The sequence below is a fragment of the Amia ocellicauda genome, chromosome 3 (genome assembly GCF_036373705.1).
Source record: "Amia ocellicauda isolate fAmiCal2 chromosome 3, fAmiCal2.hap1, whole genome shotgun sequence".
Taxonomy (NCBI): domain Eukaryota; kingdom Metazoa; phylum Chordata; class Actinopteri; order Amiiformes; family Amiidae; genus Amia; species Amia ocellicauda.
In genome coordinates, this window is record NC_089852.1 from 26,342,110 (window position 1) to 26,363,215 (window position 21,106).

Sequence of the window (21,106 nt, forward strand, 5' to 3'; positions counted from 1 at the left end):
TTCATTTTTTCTTTCAATTTTATTTATGAGAAAGCAGGTACAGAACTTATCACCGTTCCATTGCCATTTACACAGTTGTACCCAGATCTTTCTCGGCCACGAGCTTCAATAAAATGTTCCCATTCCGTCTAACCCCACCAAGGAAGATCATTCCAACTCTGTATCACCTTCTACAAAGATAAGGCGCAATTTGCAAAGAAGCCAAGCTGTAATATCTAGGTAACTTTAGCTGCCATGGACAAAATCCGATCAGAAAAGTAATAAGACACCATGTGATGGACATATAATGCTCAATACCACACAGCAAGATTAATGATGCAATGGGGGAAGGAACTTTGCGTTGTGAACTTCAGAAGGTTTGCAAAAACAATCTACAGTGTGTGTGCGTGTGTGTACAGGCATATGTGTAGGCCTGTGGAGAATATGTGATGTTCCTCAGAAAATGAACTTGGATATTTCTGTTCTTGTTAATATTAAATCTAATACTGCAAAGCAAAGGTGCAGGAGGGAGGAAAAAGAAACAAAAATACTGAGATATTGCTAAATGATCCATCTTCAAATTCTAATTATACAAAAAAAAAAAAAACTATCAAAAACATTTCACACAGACCTTAATTCATAAAGCTTAATGATGCCTCAGCAGACTTCAGTTACTTGAGGGGGGCGGGGGGGTTATAACAGAGATGGAAGATATTAACAAAGCTGAGAAGAGTGATAAACACCGGAGCCATCTGAACTTGGATTCGTCAGTTAATGCGAGTTCACATCCCTGCGATCAATCGGAGACAACTTCACAGAAGCCAAGTTACGATCTTTGATTTGGTCAGAAAACACACTATATCAATTTATTTTTTAATTCAGGCGCTGAGAATAGGTTCTCCATAGTGTTTATGTTTGTTATTTTGTTTTAATTATTATTTTCAGCACCAAGTGCCTCAATCTAGTGAAAGGGAAATTGCACCAAGAGGAACACAGTGTCAAATGTCTAAAATCCAATTAAGTTGGTATTATTTTATTTATTTATTTATTTCTGGGGGATGGTAAACAAATAACAATAAACCTTAACAGATTAAATGTAGCAATAATTGACACTGGTTGATTACAGGAAAAGGAAAAGATGATTAAGTATTTTTGCATGATAAAACATGCCATCATAATAGGTTGCACCCCCCCAGGAAACGTTAAACTGGAGAATACCTACAGATGCCCCTCGGCTCTGTGATTAAACACACAGCAATGCCAGGCAGGAGGAATGGGCTGAGAAATAATGCAGGAGTGAAACTGCAGTGTTGTGAAGTATGAGGCTCCTACGTGTTCATCTCTCGAAGGCCACTGGGGACAACTGACTGTTCTTTGTGGTTAAATTGCGTATCAGGGAAAAAAAGAAAAAAAAAAAAAAAAAAAAAAAAAAAAATCAGCGAGTGGAGTTTTATTTATTGTTCAGTATTCAAGTATTCCATCTATCTGATACCTTCCTCACCAGTCTTAAAATGTTTATTTTATTTTTAAGATTGTCATGTCAGATTTATTTTTCATTGGTTTGAAACAATGGGATTTCACAGATGTCACGCTTTTTAATTATTATTATTAATAGAGGCTTGTTGAGGCTAATCCTACTACAGAAGGAAGAGCAAGTGTTGGACCTCAATAGCTTGCCAGAATGACCTTCACCAAGGGGGGCAAAGTGTACAGCAAAGCATCCAACAACCGGCTGCAGATTCACAGAGCACTGCTGCCTAGCAACACACCTGTCTGCTACATGCTGGATTTCACCCGTTAATGGGGGCCAGAAGGAACTGCCTCGAACTCTTCACCTTTCCACAAAACCCAGGAGGGATATGAACAACACAGTTATCAAGACTGGCAGCACAGGTTTTTATTAGGGTTCCAGAGGAAAATCACTCTGTCCTGTTGAGGAGGGGACAGTACAAGCAGCTCTCCTTAGTGAGACGATTTCTTACCCCCACCCCTCCTCCACCCCTCTTCATTTTCTGAATCAACAAAGTTAACCGAGTAGGCAGAAGTATCTTCACACACAGGATTAAAAACCTGTGCTCCTTAATCCAACTGAATTTGCCTCCGGTCAACATCCGGCCAAGAATTTGCCCAGCTGGTCCACTCAAAAGCGGTGTCCCAACTGGCGGAGAAAACACAAGGCCTCTTGTTGCTTCAGGTTAGCAGGCCAGATAAGGCCATTTAAGAAGGGCCATATGAACTACAGGTTTAAAGCAAAAACAAACATCTAAAAATAAAATAAAAGGAATAAAATGAAAACCAAATTGAAAGGTTAATCTGGTGCAAGCTAAAGGGGGTATCTTGTAGGAAAACCTCATATTGACACTTAATACATTTTGCTCTTTAAATCCAGTCTGCCTTCATGGATTATAACTAAATTTAAAATCACATAAAACCTCTCCTTATTAAAATTGGTCTTAAAATGATGACCCCCCCCCCCCATCCCCTGCACCCACAAAAAAAAACATTTTGTACAAACCTTGTTCCAAATGTCAATGTTAAACCCTGGAAATATTGCCACATTAATATGAATTCAATGAAGTTCTGGCCTCCACACTTTCACTTCTCAGGATGACGTGTTATTCTGTGGTGCCTTGCAACATTGTCATAATTTTAAGAATGTATTGAAAATTGTACAACACAGTTTACCACGACAACATATGCCAAGTGAATGATTTGTCAGTAGTCTCGAGAATTACAGACTAACATGAATGTGTGTGTGTGTATATATATATATATATATATATATATATATATATATATATATATATATATAAAAAACTCCTCACCCACACAGACACAAACACATATATACTCGTGTAGAACTAGTAAAGTACCCAGCAAAATGTATTCCAGAAATGTACTGGGGCTTTCCAAGCTTATATTTTTGGTAAGTAGGTCTGATTTCAAATAGAGAAATGCAAATAAAATAACATCCACACACACATCCACACACGTATATTAAAAAAAAAAAAAAAAAAAAAAAAAAAAAGGAAATCCTGGCATTTCTGAAAGCTAAACCGCAGTACAGCATCAAGTAAGAAGAAATGAACAATGATGGGACAATTCAGGAAGGGATGGAACCCCCCAAAAATAAAAGACTACTCCTCTGCCCCTCCAGTACCTTGCTGGGGCCAGGTGGCACCAGTGGTCCTGCTCCCCACAGCAGCAATAGCTCTACATCTACTACTGACAGGTTTGCTAGCTGAATAACACGGTGTTGTACTGAGCAGCCCGGCTGAAGAAGAGATCCCCTGGCCAGAGCATTATGTTCCTTTGGGAGGGGTCCATTTTAAAGAGCTGGGGTCGATGGTTTTGTTGCTGCCGCCTCTTTTTGCTTCCTTGGACTTCCACTCGTCTATCAGGTCCTGAGAAGACAAACAAGGATGGCGTCAGGCTCGCTGCCTCAGCCAATCAGGTGTGCCCTACACTGTCTGGAACACTGTCAGTAACGTTCCACATTCCAGCAATGCAGCTTAGTATGCTTAATTCGTTTTGTTTTGTATGCAAACAGGAGGATTGCTTGCAAGGTCGCAAGAGTCTAACGGCATCATTAACTAGAGCTGTCAGGCTGAGTGTCTAATCTCTGTGTTCAGAGGGGAAGCAAGTGTGTAAGCTACATTAACTGTGGTCTGCATTGAAAAAGCTGCAGGAAAAATGGCCTGAATCAACTGCAGCCTTCATCGATCTAGTCTAGTGTCTAGAGTTGCTGCAACTTTAATAAGTAAATGAGCATATGAAAATAAATACATTGTGGGGTGAACACATTTTTTTTCTCTACTGAATTACCTGTCTCTTTAAGACAAGATGCTTTCCCTTCCAATATTTGAGCATCTGGAGAGACTGCAATGTGCTGACGATGTCCACTGGATTCACTGCCGTCTCCTGACTGATTTCTGCACACATGGGAGACAGACACACAAAGAAAAATATATATAAGCCTGCCACATTACAAACAGCAGCCTTGACATGAGGATAACATGTCTGGGACAGCACCAAGCACACAATGGAGCAGAGAGATACTGCAGCTTGAGATACTGGAGTCTTGTACAGCTTTGCTACATGCATGAGGTCGAGCTTTTTACCATGAGGACATAAATTTATGAGGAAATCATACAATCTCCTTATGTTTGGGGTGGTCATCAGAAAGAAAAACAACCTGTCAATTTGCTTGTGCACGAGAAACGTCATTTCTTCAGCATCAGCTGAAAGGATGCAAATATAATGATTTTTTGAAATAGACTGTCAGTACTTTTTCGAATCTCTGCTACAGGTCGTGTTCATATGTCACCCAGACTCTGACAACAAATCACCGATAATCTAGTTTTCCGTCTGCAGGGTGAAAAAACACACTCACACACTCAAAAAATTGATTTAATTACATGACCCGTGATAACCAAAGGGACAGCACAACAGAGGAAATCAATGAGATCAGACAAGACATTAAAACAAAAGTAGCAGCCGTGTGCAGTCCTGAGCTCTGCCATGCAGAAGTTACAGACGCATTTTCGAATGGAAGGAGAGACTAATACAAGATCAAAAAGCATGTTTACTGGAGTGCTAATAATGGACAGTCCCATTCCCGTCTCCTTAATATTATTAGCGTTCTGCTTTAAGAATAATATACTTATAATCTTATAAATCACAGTTACGAGGAGGGGGCCTAACTCTGTATCTGTCCAACCAAGCTGGCACAGGCTACATTAAAACAGCAGACTCTGGTTTACAATCCCACCCTTTCCTTTGCAAACACAAATTGAGCAGAATGTCAAGCACATATCTGACATGTTTTCTTTAGATAGGGATTGCAGGAGCAATCAATCTTAAAAGTCTTTGTGTGTGTGTGTTTTTAAATAAGCTTTTCATTAGAACACCCCAGAGCAGGTTCCATAAAGAGACCTGCAGAGCAGTGGGAAAACTGAGGTCTGTTCCTCTGAGTGAGCCAATTAAAAAGGGTTTAAACCGACAAGCCCAGTTGCTCCCGACAGCTTGTTTCCTGCTTCTAATCATTGCCCTTTCATCCCTTGTGGAACAGTGAAAAAAAAAAAAGACAAAAAGTTTAGTTAAGTAAATAGATATGAATAAAAAACTCAGCCTAAAGACAGCGTGCATCATTTCAAACTTCAGTCATATAATCCGTTTCCGCTGTGGCTCAGAAAGACAAATCGCACCAAGCGATCTTCCTGTGTTTGCTTAATGCCACAATGGGAAGGGACAAACACGAGGAAGGGACAAGCAAAATCCTTCCAAATTTGATTTCCTTGGTTAAAGCCAGACAGCTGTAATACAGGGCTCAGGAACCAAACTGTCAGTATAACTGCAGCTCATGGTCAGAATTACTCATGGGGGCATGGAGCTAATTCAGCTCTGCTACGCAGGTCTTGAGCATCTCACCTTTGATGGAGATCTCCTTCCCCTGGAAATTATGCAGGTAGCGTAGTAGCACCTCCTTCCAGTAACTGCGGTAACTGATGAGACCCAAGTCTGAGAGAGGACGCTCCGGGGAGCCTACCTTCTCCTCTACCTTTGACAATAAATAACCTGAAAGAATGAACAACAAACCTTCATTAGCAAGCCATAATAGTGATTCCATCACAGTGAAGGTGGCCATTAGTACTTACTGAAATCAATCAGCATCTTGCCGTATCCCTGCCTCATATACTGTGGCATCGTCAAGATGCAGGAAACATTGTAGTTCAGGAACGAATTCTTCTCCTGTAGGAATATAACAAAAAAGATATATATGACCTATTTAAGACTTGGAGTGTAGTGCTGACACACAAACATGGACCTTCATGAGATTCACAGAAAAGCACCAATAACCGAGCCTGTGGTGCGACCGAGTTTCCATTAGCTTGGATGAGAACACTACCATGTGCTTTTCTAGTCTATTGCCCATTACCCAAGTCCTGGTGAGCCACAAAGTGCCAGGACCTACACAACACAGGGATGCAAATAAGAGCACCCCGAGGCTCTCCACAACCAAAGCTACAGACAAGGGGTGTGATGGTGTAAAATTTCCACGATATGATAACGGATCATGCAATAAATCAACTTAATTCTCTAAAGGTCTACTACATTTTAGAGAATAATATAATATGCTCATCGTGTTGCTCACCAATATTGTACCTCCTATATTTTTGTCTCATTTCTGCCTCAACAAACGAGTTTCATTTTACCTTGGAGAAGTAACCAACTAGATGGCATCCTGTGTTGTCCGCCTCCGTCATCACGTAGAAAAGGAAGGGCTCCACGTCATAGTAGAGTGTCTTGTGGTCCAGGAACAGTTTCGCTAGCAAGCACAGGTTCTGACAGTATATCTTTAAAAGGAAAAAATGGACACTCGATGTTAACCGATAGGATCAAATAAAGGCAGAGTTCTTTAGCTCTCTCACTGCTTTTATGCCATCTAGGGGTTGTAAAGCCACAGTGCAAAATTATTCATACAGAGTATGCAAACATTTCTCACTTTTTAGGCTTTAGAGTTATTTTCAGACAGTTACTTAGAAAAATAATTCAAAGATTATTATTGGCAAAACCAATCTTAGAAGCCACAGAACTTCAAACTTAAATGACTATTAGCTTTCGGTCCACAGTCCAACATTCCTTTACCTTATTTTTTTTGCCGTCAACCTCGAACACCGATATGGCTCCCTTTCTGTAAATTTCATCTCCTGGGGGGTGCTTCCATACGCATTTCGCCTGGTGGGAGGGAGCGAGATTAAAATTGTTATAGTGTGTCATGGTCATGATGTGCAATAAAACAAACACACCCGAACTCCAAAAAATGCCTCTTACCATGTGTCTGCGGAGAATGGTCTGGCTCTTCATGTACTTAAGGCAGAACTCGCACATGTACAGCCGCCCCAGCCGCGCGTATTCCTCAGGGTAGGGTGAGTGGTACCAGGTGTCCAGCTCATAGCGGCCAAACAGGATGGTCTTGATCATGTTACTGCCCTCTGTGATTTGGCCTTGTAGCCTCAATTTCTCCTGTGCATGGTGGGGCGAGGTGGTGGAAGAGGAAAACACACAACCCCACATTAGATCCAGTACTTTATCCTTAACTCCATATGGATGATTGTATAGATATTATAAATATATATAGTATTGTTAATTCAAGATAGGTGATCTTTAACTTTGCCTTTCCTCACATTATCAGATGTATTATAAAATCGCAAAACATCTCATAACCATTGTTAACAAACCTGTTAAAAGTTTATTATTTAACCGCATAAACGATATCCATAACTAACTGGCTAGTAACATCTCTTCACATTCTTTGTATTGCCACTTTGGATTGTGTTTTGGCGACAGCTGGAATTGTCCTGAGTAGATCCGAGACCACTCAGGCTCCAGGAAAAAAAAAATATTATTAAAATACACTACTAAATCACCCTCAAAAACTGAAATTCAAATATATATAAATAAAAATCAGAGAAAAAGTTAATCCATTTTCAATAATGCATTCTTTTTTAATAATCATTTTAGTGAACAAACTGAGGAGCTGTTCGTTGCATTACTGTGGCACTCTACAGAGAACAGCGGAGGGCTTAAGGTCAGTATTCGAAAACACAGCACAAACAAAGCAGCGGCTCAACACTGAAGTGCTCTCTGTCTACAGCAAAACTGATAGCTTCTGAGCTCATTGCGTAAGAGTTGAGGCCCTTGACTTTCAACGCCTGTTAGCTTGTGGCACGTTGACAATAACACTCAGAAAAGGCCATCCAGGAGGCTAGCAAGACAGGCCTCAAGTCCTCATTGCAGCTGCACGAGACAAAAAATAGTTTTAATATGCAAAATGTACATCTGCAGATCAACTACCCTGTGTCCATTAGCCCAATAGACTAGACAGCTGATTTATAAGTATTTTTTTGGCATTTGCGCTTCCCCCATTTTGATGGGACATGCAATAGCACACAAAAGCAGCAGTGACACCAAAGCTGGCTGCCACTGTCGATTGGCTGCCCCAATTAAAAATACTTAAAAGGGCAGATTTTTGTATTCCCACTAGAATTAAAAACCTGTTATCTTTCTATCCTGTGGGGCACTCAATATAGGTGTGAAATCAGAGCAGGAAGTGTGTTTTAGCTCAGCCAGCTAACCCCAAGATGCTAGTCATAGCTACTGTTTTAGCGCAGTGAAATCAAGAAAGGGAATGAATTTTCTCCCTTACAAGGTCCTCCGATGCACGTGCCTGGGCTTTTCGAAAGAGCTCCAGGTCATAATCACTTGTGATGTTTTCCAGAAGTGGCTCTCTGGTGTTGCCATGAGCCTGCCTGTGCTCCTGTAGAAATTGAGAGAGAGAGAGAGAGAGAGAGAAACACTTCACCCATTTAGTCTGCTGCAGGTCCTGATGTATTGGTTCCCAATATTTTATAAAACATGCATTTCACAACCTTTGCCAGCATTGAGACAAACACTCTCTCATTTCAGTGGCCGAGTGTGGAACGCTTGTATAATGTTACAGTACTGTACCATGTATCTCTCCTTCTGCTCCTTCAGAAGGCCAGAGTTCCTCTTCTTCCTCATCTCAGTCACCTTCTCCTTGTACCTCATCTGCCTCTCTGTAGGGGCCTGGTAAGAAGACAAGAACGTTTACCAAGATCCATAAATGAGTGAGGGGAGGTAAGCAGCACTGGCAAACTTAAAAGCAGCAGTTAATGGGAACTTGACCCCCAAACCCTTTCACAGGTTTAATTGATATTCCAATATACTTATTAATTGGGTTTTAAAAGGCATTTTCCGGGCCGGTGCAGTGGCTCGTGTGGGTACCTGGTGCCGAGTGGCGTGCCGGTTGTTCTCATCCTGCCGGTGCGACAGCGTTCGCTCCTCCACCTGCTTGTCCCGATTGGTGGCTCTCACCTGCAGACAGAGATTGGGGGCCCATTAGTCCTGAGCTGCCATATGAGAACAAGAAAACAAGCATCCTTGACAGAGATCATACTCCAGAGACAAAACACTATCTGGAGCAGGAGCATGGTCCACAGGGCCTGTCTCAATACACTACATAGACTACAGGCCTGCCTCCACAATTTGGATTAGATTTTTTGTCCGCAGTACCTTGCACTCATCAGCAGATAAATTATGGTAGAGTGGACATCCGGATATGGAGAAATGTCTTTCATGCTTTCCCGTAAGGTGCCCTAAGAAGAAACAGATAGGATTAAGTATTTTAAATCTAAAACGTATTAATAACCAAATACAATGCTACTAAACAACAGCTATGATTATCTTAATTCTTCTTCAAATTATGACTGTCCTGTCAAGTGGAGCCTGTGCCTCAGTCAGTGCACCAGAGTGTGTTTACCCAGGGAGTTGCAGCCAGGAGTTGGGCACTTCATGTTGAAGTTGTAGCTCTCGTGGAAGCGGCGTCGCTTGGGCCGGTGGGAAAGGTCGCTGCCCGAGTCCTTGAGCGACAGGTCCTTAGCCAGGCTCTCGTCGTGGGAGGCGTTGGGGCTGGAGATATCGATGTCTGACTCCGAGGAGGGGGCGTTGCCTGTAGGGGTGCGCGGGGGCGACTCGTCGTGGTCCACTGCGTGCTTCAGGTCTAAGACACAGAGACGAGAAAGAGATTGGTTACAGATCTCTACGAGAGATCTCGCATCCCAGGCACTGGCACCGTGTGGCATGACTTCAACAAAGGTCAGCGTGAAGAGAAGAATTCACCACGTCTAGAGGACTTCACTTCCACCGACTGGAAACGACTTAGAATAACATTTGTTTTGTCCCAAGTTTGGGTAGATATTCATGCAAAACGTAGGAAATGGAGGAGGAAAAACTAAAAAGCCATGCCATTATACATTTGATTAATTGACTTGTTTATTTTTTATTTTAAAAACACTAGCACATAACCCCTGCTGCTGGACTGTAACACCATATTTGCTTAGCAGCCCTACTTCCTCTCACTGGTCTGAAAAGTCATTAGTTCCAGGAGATTGTTTACAGTAAGTGGAGTCCAATACAAATGTTGAGTGAAAACACTGCAACAGAACTAAAATAATTTTAAATTAATCCAGCTGTCCTGACAACCGTTTACAGTGGACTGCATGTGAGCTAAGAATGAAATCCATTCCAACAGAGTACAAGTGCAGGAAAATATTTGACCAAGTTCCCAAAGGAGATATTGCCAAAATGATGGCTTCACAGGCCAAAGTGAATGAATTCAAAGCAAGCAGGGCTAATCTCTTTCTTGTACACTTGCTGGTGTGAAACAGCAGCATGCTTGACCCCTGAATATGCAGGTGGTAACTTTGTTGTATGGCAGTGACCAGAAAGACAACAAATGGACTGCTTCTTCACATTAAGAATTAAATGGTAAAAAGCAAAAAAATCAATTCTCAAATATTTATTGAATTATATCAGGAGGGAAAAATATATCCCTTTAACCAAAATATACATGGTCAAGAAACGCTAGATAATTCAGCACTGTGATGTCAGCAATCATACAACAGCAATCTAACTTTTTCTAACATTTTATTAGGGTACTGCTTCAAACATTGTAGGGACAGACAGTCTTAAAACAATAATAACAAATGTATAGATACATATTATTTTAAATTACCAAATTAAAATAGGCAAGTCCTTACATATATACTTGCCCCTTTTATTTTGCAAAATGCATACTGCATTTCCTGGGATTAAAAATACACAATGTCCTTTCAGAACCTAAGAAAACTATCATTGTTACTTATAACTGGAAGCAAGTTGTTTTGTGCAGTGTCTTCATGCAGCAATGAGAAAGCAGTTGATAGTTGTGCCATTATGCATCTGATATTTTCAGTGCCATGGGATCAAAGAAAACCAAAAAGCAGACTTTGGGCTACACCAAATTAAAACATGAACCTATTTTGCAAATCGCCAAGTACAAACCTTTGTCCCATCAAATTTAAATGTATTGTCAGAAGCCACTTTCTACGACTTGTAATTCAAAATGTGACAGGGTAGAAGGTTGTAATCTACAGTCAGTGGGAAGGTCAAAGTTTTTATTTGGTCTAGCCTTCTGTTTTGTGAAAATAAAAACATGGACTAAGTTTATTTTACAACACCAACCACTCCCCCCTCCCACCCAGCTTGAACACAGAAGTGAACACAAGACAAAGCATAATGAGAACTTAAAGAGTTAAAAACATGAATGAAGAGAACTACTTTTATGTTTCACAGCCAGCGTATTTAGCAGACGATGCACTACGACTACAATCTGTAAGAGACAGCAAAAGCACATAAAAAAAGAACTCAGTTCTGGGGTTGTAATTATAAAAATAAGATTATATAAATATAGCCTGATATATTATAAAATAAAAACCATGGATCAAAATAGCATAATATTGATCAATCTCAATATCCGAGTACCACCAGATTGGAATGTATACTGGAACACTGAAAACCAGCTGATTTGATTCTCGGAAATCAGCACTGGGATCTCAGAGAAAGAACTCCCGGGATCAGAATAATCAGTCCAGCACGCACACTTTTTGCCTTTCAATAGGCTATGCAATGCAGAGCCCTGACACTGGGAGTTTCAAAGGCAGAGCAGACGTATCAATGCAATTAAGAGAAGTGTCGAGGTGGAAAAATATATATAGAATAAATAAAAATCTGAAATGTTTTTTGAGAAGATAATGAACCATTTCAAGGTATGAGGATTTCAAGTAGCATCAGATCAAATTAATGATCCTCTTGTGTATTCCATGCAAATAATGAAAGTAGTCTTTAGAGAAAATCCTTGTAACACAAAACATTAATAAAACTGTATATACCTATATACACTTATATAAATGTATATAGTCTAAACAATGCTGTGTCAAGTGTGGACTGTGCATCTAACACACAACAACATCATCGTCAACAACAAGAAAACCTTTGAACTGGAAGAAATCACAAGTTACATAACCCACAGTCCTGTTCTCCTGTATAAAACACACTTGGTCTTTATCAAAGACAGATCAGTATCACTGCAGTTTCACCGCTGAAGCAAACCATTCAGAACTCTCGAGAAGGTACTTCCTATCAATAAGGTTACCAAGGATACTTGGTAGATTGCTTCTCTCTGCTTACACTTATGACAGTAACCAACATAATACAAAGATGAACATAAACATAATCTTAAATGCACTTAAAGCTTTTCTAAAATGCCATGCCATTGAGCTATTTATTACTATGAATGTATCTGGGCTACTTAAGGCATTTTGGAACTTCAAAGGCAACATCCATATTTCATCTAATCTACTTTTTTTATAAAGATACACCTCCATAAACTGATCCATTTCAGAACAGGAGCTGATTCGCAGGAAGACAAAGAGACAAAGCACAGCAAAAACATTCTTACATAATCAAAATCTTATCACATTGTGATACTACCACACACTACAGTTGCATAGTCTGGGGTTGGGTCAATACACAGAAGGTGCCAGACAACTGGAAAAACTCAGTCTAGAGGAATGAGGAATGGGTAATCTGTTTGAAAGCTATGGAAATACATAATCATGACATCCAGAAGATGTCAGCGACAGCTTCAGATAAAAAACTGGTGCACGTTTTCAGTTTACACAAGTGTACTGAACATCAGGTCCATGTGACATGGAGTTGGAGTGTGGATTTTATGGAGAACTTGTTTCTGAGATCTTTGTTAATCCAGCTGATTTCTCATGGGCATTTTCATTATTGAAAAAAATACAAAAGAAACAAATAAGAAAAGAAACTGGTCCAGTTCAACAAACATTTAAACGCATAGCCAATATTAAAAGGCACACAATCAAGGGTGGTGACGACAGTAAACATGACACGAAACTAAGGCTCAATAAGTGAGGCCCATTTTCTTTACTTCTGTATGATGCAAAAACATTGCTCATGTATTACAGTGACGAATTCACCTTTAACCTCCACACTAACTGATTCTGCTTCTAGGATTGATATATGTGAAAGGATGATAAAGCAACCTGAGGTCTGGAAAAAATCTAAATAACGAGTGATAGAATATCCTTCAATAAGTCACTGGACGACCACTTTCGGTTTACCCATAGGTTCCTTGCATCTATTCCATGGATGATTAGAGGGTTGGTAATTTGTGATTCAAGGTCAAATGATGTCCCTCTCAGCACTTAATTGCATAAGCAATTCGAGGGAAGCTAATTGTTGCTATTCTGTTGCAACAAAAACAGTGCGCTTTAAAAACTGAAGCAATAAAGTGGACTGGAATGAATCTGACTAATTTAACCACCTGATAACTGTAATTTTATGTAACATTCTTAAATGGCAACTCTAACAGTATGTGCAGAATGTGTATAACCTACAGTAGCCTTTGGTTGTAGTGAAGAGAGTATTTATTTAAAAAAAAAAAAAAAAAAAGCTTGTTAGAACTGAACTAGTTTCTTTTGCATCTTTTTGTGTTTGTTTTCAATAAACCTAGAAACCCCCTACAAAAAAAAAAGGTGAAAAGGAACGAAAAGGACAATTTGGGTTTTTCGAGAACTGAGTTCTGGAACGATACAGCTAAGGAACTGGAGCATGGAGAGTACTGGACTGGGGTGACAGTGAGCTGCAATGCTGCCTCCTGAAGCGCACGCCGAAGCCCCTCCTCCTACCCCTGTCGGAGAAGTCGATGGCTTGCTCCGTTTCCGATCCGGAGGAACGGCTCTGACGCAGGGGGTATTTCTTTGGGGTGACTGGTGCCCCCTGCTGCTGGCTACGGGTCACACGCCTGGTGGAAAAGGCGGCATCATCCGCACCCAAGGACGGCAGGTTCCGAACTGGACTGGAATCTAAAAAGAAAGCCTTCACATTTCACATAGAGACACAGACTTCTGCTGCCAACCTTGAGGATTAAAGAGGTACAAGAGTCAGCGATATTTGCAGGGGGGGGGGGGGGGTTTGGAGCTAAAAGAAGAAAAATAATAATCCTAAAACACTCATTAATGATGGAGTTCACGTATGTCAAGTCTCTGGATAACTATTCCAGTTGTCACATGTTTTTTCCTCTTAGTAAAATTCCACACAAAAAACATTCCACTGACACAAAGCCACAAAATGTTCCACATCCAGAACGGTCAGTTAGCAGCCTAACCGTAGACTACAGAGCATATTCTCCAAAGGAGGCGAGATTCTCAGATGAAATGCCAAGCTGGAAAAAACTGAATTCAGCCAAACTCTAAACCAAAAACGTCTTGCATTCACTCAAAGAACAAGTCAAAAGCATGTAATCCTCGCCGAGCTCCCTGAAAACCAGCTGTAAGAAAATGGAATCTGACACCTACCTCACACCTACACACCCTTTTTGAAAATCTGGAGAAAGATGTCTATGAATTTTACAAAGCCAGAGTGGAAAGTGACAGCCCAGAGCAGGGGGTGGGGGATAAACACTAAACACTGGATTTCTTTTGGATGATTACCTCTACTTGCAATGCTATAGGACAGAAAATCACTATAGGACAATCACAGCAGCTCACTGAAAGAACTGTAAACACTGCAAAAATGCAGGCTCAAGTGGAGTCAAGGAGGAAATAACAAACCAAAACTCCTGATAAGACAGGCAGTGTTTTATGAAGTGCCTTCAAAGATGTTTCCTCGATTTAACTAAAGCATGAAGAGATCAAGAGAATCTGGCGTAAGTAACGATTTTGTTTAATGTGATTTTCGTATTTATTCATGTATGGATTTAGAAAGTACCGTACAAAAGGATGACTCAGAACCCCAATCTATGCATTTCCGACAAGCAACATAAACATCGAGGCTTGCAGATGGGAAGGTTTTTGCATTGCCACTGTAAAGAGAGAACTAAGAACAGCAAATAAAAAGTCCAGTTCTGGTGCTTCAAAGGCACACATTCCTTACCTAGAGACAGACTGCCAATCAAAACACAAATTTCACCTTCCACAATTCTTCTTCCTATTAAACCCAGATTTACTGAATAGATTATGCTTTTTCTCACATAAGTTCTCATTTCTGTAAAAGGACACGCATCTTTTTCTAAGGGGTCGATATACTTTCATATGGCAAGCAGTGACACTAAGCAAGTTCCTGAGGGCGGAGGGGTAAAAGAATGAAAAAACTCAAAGCATTAGCTAAAGTTAAATTAAGTGTGCACATGGAATGCATTTGTAGAAGATAAATGAAAAAGATCAACATTTTCACTCCCTCTTGCAGACTTGTGAAATTGTGTCGTTAAAACATCCTGTATGATTCTGCAAAAAATGTTAATAGAAAAATAGATCATTTAAAGCACAGATTTTCACTTACATTCAATAAAAAGGGTGAGTGTGGATTTATTTTCAATTCTGAGGTGTAACTCATGTCTGGCAGGCCCTTCAGTGGAATGGATTATGTTCAGTTTTGGATCTCCCGCATCCTTACATTATTTTACTTTTTCTTTTAATTATACAAACAAAGTAACAACAAAACACACACACTACCTTGTGAGCTCTGGCTGAGGCGGACAGACGCGCGGGTGAGCCGTGTGTTCCTGCGCGTGTTCGCGTCGCTCTCCGAGCTGTCCGTGTGCTCCAGGTCGGCAGAGAAATCGGAGTCCTCCGTACCGTCAGAACTGCTGCCTGCATTCCTCTATGGCAAAATGACATTTCCTTAGCCACAGAGATGTATACATGGAAACCAGAGCTGGCATCAATTTAAAATGAATTTACTGGTCAATTCAAATTCAATTACAAAATCAGAATCACAGATTTCCATTTTAGTTTTAATTTTATTGAATTCCACCCACGTCAGAATCCGATGCACTGAATTGCTTGAAAAAGCATACAAATTTCATCAATTTTTATATGAACAACAATAATGTATATGTATCTTTAGTCTATCCAGCATGAAGTACTAGAGCAGGGGTGGCTAACCCTGGTCCTGGAGAGCCACAGGGCCTACAGGTTTTTGTTCTATCCAGATTTTGAACTGCTTCATTGAACCACTTGTCCCTGTTTTCAAGGTATCCATTGATTGGTAGGATTGCTGCTCTCCACGAATGGGATTGGCCACCCCTGCACCCCTTTTTGATATTGAAAAATCCAAGTGCCACAGTACTGCTGATTAAGCATGGCATAATGATATCAAATCCACACAAAATTTAAGATAAACTGGAATTTATATTTTCATGTTTAAGGAATCACAAGTGCAGTGTCATGCATTTACAGATTTGCAGACAATATTATAGCTTAAATATTTTGTAAGTGCTTATGTGAAAGTACATTAAAATAAGAAAAATACCATAAATTATCATTATAAGACAGGAATTATACAATACATAACATGGATTAAAGTGGAAAGACATACACATCACATGAATGAGAGTCAGTATATTTGTACACAATTTGTATTATTTCACAGATTGGGTTTGATTAAATAGAATCGAACAGATTGACCCCAACTCAAATGTAAACCACACAGAGCTTACATACAAGTCCCTCTCTCTGCCAGCTAGCTACCTCTTGTTTTTCAATAAACACAATAATACAATAACAAAGCTAATATTTCCCATCTTCAGCCCTGATGACCCACTGTAACTGCTGGCTTTCTTGTATTTTTCATTACTGTTTACATGCATAAGGTAGGCAAGAGAGACAGAGACCAGACATTGCAAGTTTTAAGATTTAACAGTGTTGTGGTTCAACAATAACACCACATCATACAGAGGCTACACACAAAACCAAAATACAGTGCCACATATAGGCAGCAGCAAATTACAATTAGTCGCCATGCAGCTGAAAACAACCTTTACCACGTTTAGAGACTAGGATAAGATCTGCAATGCAAAAGCACTACCAAGACTTATTACATCATCCGAATTTTAAGCCATGGTTTGAATTATTTAAAAAGTTAGCTACTTACTACGGTGTAAAAAGTACAAGAGCAAAAAGTCTTGAGTCCATATTTTGTGATATTAGCACCTATGAGCAAAACAAGGATTGCACAGAAGACTTGGACACAGATGTCCGACGCCCCCACGTGATGCACCAGCTGCTGGGTGCACAATAAACGTGCTACCCCCGTGCACTTCACACTTCCGCCCCGCAGCGCTCCCAGAGTGCTTTGCGTGCATACATGTACAAGGAATGCGTTTTAAAAAACAAACAAATAGTCGGTGATGGACTCAGCAAGATTTACAACCATAACAGTTATGCTTCCACTGATAGTTTGTTCTTTTAAAACAAGCGCAGTCTCCCCCTCTCTCATCTCCAGTAAATCCACAACCTACTGCTTCCAGGCCGCTCTTGTCCAATCACAAAGTCCTTTTCCATCGAAGGCAACCAATGGCGTCTTGCCTAAACACACCGAGCAATCAAAAGCCTCCGGAGGCGGGACCCAGCCCTGACAGACACTGTCCTGAACCAATCCACAGCTCCAATACGCAGAAACCAGCCAATCCTACAGTCTTCGGAGGTGTCCGATTCTTATTTTCTTTCCCTCCCTCTGCCTCAGGCCTCAACTGCAGCCTCAGAGTCTAGTATGTTCCTGAACCGAGGAGAGCAGACTGTAAGTCCGCCGAGTTAGCCAAACTGAATCCCGGCGGTGGGCGTTTTTTTTCCCTTTCCCGCATGAACACCTCCAAAACGGTTTTTTCCCCCTACATATAACCCAACAATACCGAAAAGTGTCCCTTGGCAAACACGTAACGGTCTTACGTGTATGGTGCGATTTCTAACCCAGGCGGCTTTTTTCCCCATTTAAAAACAGCACACGAAATACAGTACGAGGCAGTGGCAAACATATCTCCTCCGTTTTTGATGTTATTTGGATATAACTAAATCTGTTCTTACCTTCCTCCGGGGCATTGTTTCTTGTGGGAGTGAAATGGTTCCTATTTTGTGGGGTGTGAACTGTATTTCAAGGTCGATAATTGCAGCGGATGATTATTGACGCGGCTTTAAAAATTCATATGTACACAGAAGACGCGCAGCCGCCGCGCCGCACACTGGCTGTTTTCTTTTCCCTTTTCTTTTTTTCATACCCGCACTTCCGGTGGATAGTAAAGGGTCTCCTCACGTGATTTGTTGTTGCTCGTTTGCGATGCATCTTGCATATCAACACACAGGCTTTTATAGTATCACACGCCTGTCATGTAGCGACCTAGTGCATGTATGTATGCATGCTTGTAATGGTGTCTTCCTCATCGTGCATCCCGTAACGTCCACAGACCGAAAGCTACAGCCTGCGTCCTGCCATTTTAGCATCATCATTCTCGGTATTTTTTAATGTGTGCATAGCCTATACAATACCACACAGCACTGCGCCCTTCAGTGGGAATTAGGTTAAATGCATGCATGCTCGTCCCGCTTAACCAGGCCATGTCAGCCCGCTGCGTTTGTGTTGTTTTTCTTGGTTGCACATTTACACCAGGTATATCATCTGTACTGTGAATACTGTATTCAGACCGCCCCTTTTCATTTGTTGGCAATTTGATAGAAACACGTCTGAAGAACACACAAATATACAAATGAGGATTTTTACTAGTATTGCAATTTTACAACCAAAAGCTTAGATTGTAGTAATTAAAAAAAATATGGCGTGGATCATGGAAGAACAGGCTCATATTTGTGCGTTGGTGTTCGTGTTTCATGCACCGAGAAAGAGAAGACTTCAGTTGTTTAGTCAAACCCCTGAAATAATGCTATAGAGGAGATCACACGGATTGCTTCTAGTCTTGAGTTTTAGCATGCACTCTGGAAAGATTGCAAAAGTAGGACATGGCATAACTAGAATAAGCAGTTGCCCTAATTTGGTCTACTGGAAGAGGGTCCTTCTTTACTGCTTTGAGATAAATAATCAGAACACAGGTTTAACAGCATTTGTAGAAATCTTTATTTCAATTCAGTTGGTATACACTCAATCAACTAAATCAACCAGCTTCAATAAAATAAAATACCACCCACACATACTCTTAGTATTATATGCCCAGAACTACGCTGTACTTGTTTTGCAAGAAAGAGTTTGCAATTATTTTAATATTAGGGAGAAATATTTGCAGATAACTAGTTATGAACATGGTGAACATGGGCAGAAACTGATAGTGTTTAACAAGGACTCAAAGGAAGGGAGTCATTTCCTACTGCTAATTCGCATTTTCCCTGAAAAAACAAAATCATCCATTACTGTACAAAGACGGATCTTGGACATCCAACAAACTCAGACAGGTATTTTTAAGACGCTCAAGGTTAGCACGGATCCAAAATGTGATGATTACTGCATGTGTAGAAGGCCTGCTGTGTAGTTCTAGAGGTATGGTCCAAGAGAGATGGAGTCTGAACCTGGGACTCATAATAATAATCAACATGTTATTTCTCCACTGATTATTTTGAAATTTGGGTACCAACAATCGGAATTCCCATGCGCAATTCTCTGGTCTAAGCCGTGTTGTACAGAAAGGGACCCCCAACAGTTGTAGTCAATTCAGATATAATGTTGGTTTAAAATACAAAGAATAGAGCAGGTAAACGTCATTAAACAAAGTGAGTTGCAGGAAATAGAGTTCAGTGCTTCGAAGTTCAATGGCATTTTAAAACACATTCTTCTTACAAGGTTTATCATAAAAACTAAAAAGCCTTTCACGGTCTATCAATTAGAGGAGGAAAAAAAAAGGCAACATTTTTTATTACAAGATTTAACTTTACACTAGAAGTGCTATAACTAAAGTGCAATTTACACAGGATCAGAGCTTTATACTCTCCGATCAATTGAGTATTAGACAAATGTATGTGTATTACAATCTTTATGGGGGGAAATAAAAATTATATAATACAAGTGAATGCCATTATCCAATTAGCTAGACTAAAACTAACCAAACCAGTACAAAACTGGATTGTATAATTCTTATTTCCCAGTCAGCAGAAATGTGAATAGTGCCCTCAAGAGAAAAGGCTGTCCTCCCATCTTTATATTCCTTAACTCAAGTGCAAAGGCACAGATATCATTACCTAGCCCTGATATGTCCATATCTGCAATAAAATAGAGTGCAAATCTTTACAATACTTGAGTAGGACTGTATAACTGTCACTGTGTATGCCTTTAAGCATTTTCTAGAAAGATGTAATTCAAGATTATTCACTAATTATGTGTTATGGTGACCTTGCATAGAATGAGTGGGTTTAAAATAGTCCCAACAGAGGGGACAGAAAATATACTGATTCTAATGTTGCTTGTTTGAAAAACAAAATCATGGATTTACAAGTGATTCTGCTACTGTAATTCCATAGATGCAGTAGTCAATATTGGGGGAGGGGAGTACATAAAGCAGTTACATTATCACTGAAATAAGATGTCATTTTTTAGGCTGCAGCACATGAGTAGAAGCACAGAGGCAACTTCAACTTCATCTAGAGCATCTGCTTAAACTGTACGGCACCCTAAACGTTGCTTTTGTTTAAATGTCATTCCGTATTTTTCTTCTTTAAATGGCATCATTCCTATGAGTCAACAAAATGAACAGCTCTCCTTTCTTGAAATACATTTAGTGCTGTTGCTTTTTTGAAGGTCTGGAGTGCAGGTCTGCATGGGCATTACAGAGGGTCAAGGGCTCTTCTTTGGTCTCCAAGAAACACGTCCCAGCTCAGATGCCCATCTTTGTCACAGCCTCTTCCAGCCACATCACAAGTGTAGCCCGCAGGGCAGCAGTGCCTCTTATCAGCACAGCACACAGCCTGCAGAGAAACCATCACACAGTCAAAAAGAGGCCCCACTCAGCCGAGCCCTCCGAACCCAGTCGGAGGAATGCACAATTCCAGATCCAAATGTTCCCGTCGTGGATGGAGAGTATAACAGTAATAACCCACAATGAGTATACATTTACCAGAGGTGCCACAAATGTACTCAGTTTTTCCAGTTACAAAGTGTGAATTTGTAGTAAAAGACGCTTCAAATTATGCCAAACAGGCTTGTGCCCGTGTACAATAGTCTGTGGTGTCCCAGTAGAAGCACAGCACTGTGAACTAAACCACATGGGAATTCCCTTCATAGAGGACTGTACACTGATCAGCACCACCTACATATAACAGCAAGCCTACATCAAATCAAACTGTATTCAGATGCTGTTGTTGTGCAAGGACACCAAAACAGGTGTTTCATTTACACTTTAACAGATTTTTAATTAACAAAAAACAAA

The 21,106-nt window shown here is 40.4% G+C and overlaps 2 protein-coding genes across 4 annotated transcripts in view; both read right to left on the reverse strand.

Annotated features, from left to right (window-relative positions):
* On the reverse strand, positions 1-17,954 carry kat7b (K(lysine) acetyltransferase 7b). Of its 3 annotated transcripts, none has more exons than XM_066698710.1 (15): positions 17,769-17,953; positions 15,420-15,567; positions 13,596-13,772; positions 9,323-9,562; positions 9,076-9,158; positions 8,788-8,877; positions 8,491-8,589; positions 8,210-8,299; positions 6,814-7,005; positions 6,628-6,717; positions 6,195-6,335; positions 5,637-5,730; positions 5,410-5,556; positions 3,805-3,911; positions 1-3,383 (listed from the first exon to the last, which is right to left on the reverse strand). In XM_066698710.1, the coding sequence occupies exons 1-15, from the start codon at positions 17,781-17,783 to the stop codon at positions 3,282-3,284; spliced, it is 1,815 nt and encodes a 604-aa protein (XP_066554807.1). In that variant the 5' UTR covers positions 17,784-17,953; the 3' UTR covers positions 1-3,281. The 3 variants fall into 3 exon arrangements, with proteins under 3 accessions (XP_066554807.1, XP_066554806.1, XP_066554808.1); XM_066698709.1 differs by having other exon boundaries at positions 8,189-8,299; XM_066698711.1 differs by lacking the exon at positions 13,596-13,772 and having other exon boundaries at positions 8,189-8,299; positions 17,769-17,954.
* Positions 17,955-18,786: 832 nt separating this feature from the next.
* Positions 18,787-21,106, reverse strand: part of grna (granulin a) — a 28,098-nt gene continuing 25,778 nt past the window's right edge. The window contains exon 22 of the mRNA XM_066698712.1: positions 18,787-20,645. Within this exon, the coding sequence (XP_066554809.1) occupies positions 20,505-20,645 (141 nt within the window). The 3' untranslated portion in view covers positions 18,787-20,504. The remainder of the gene's footprint in view (positions 20,646-21,106) is intronic.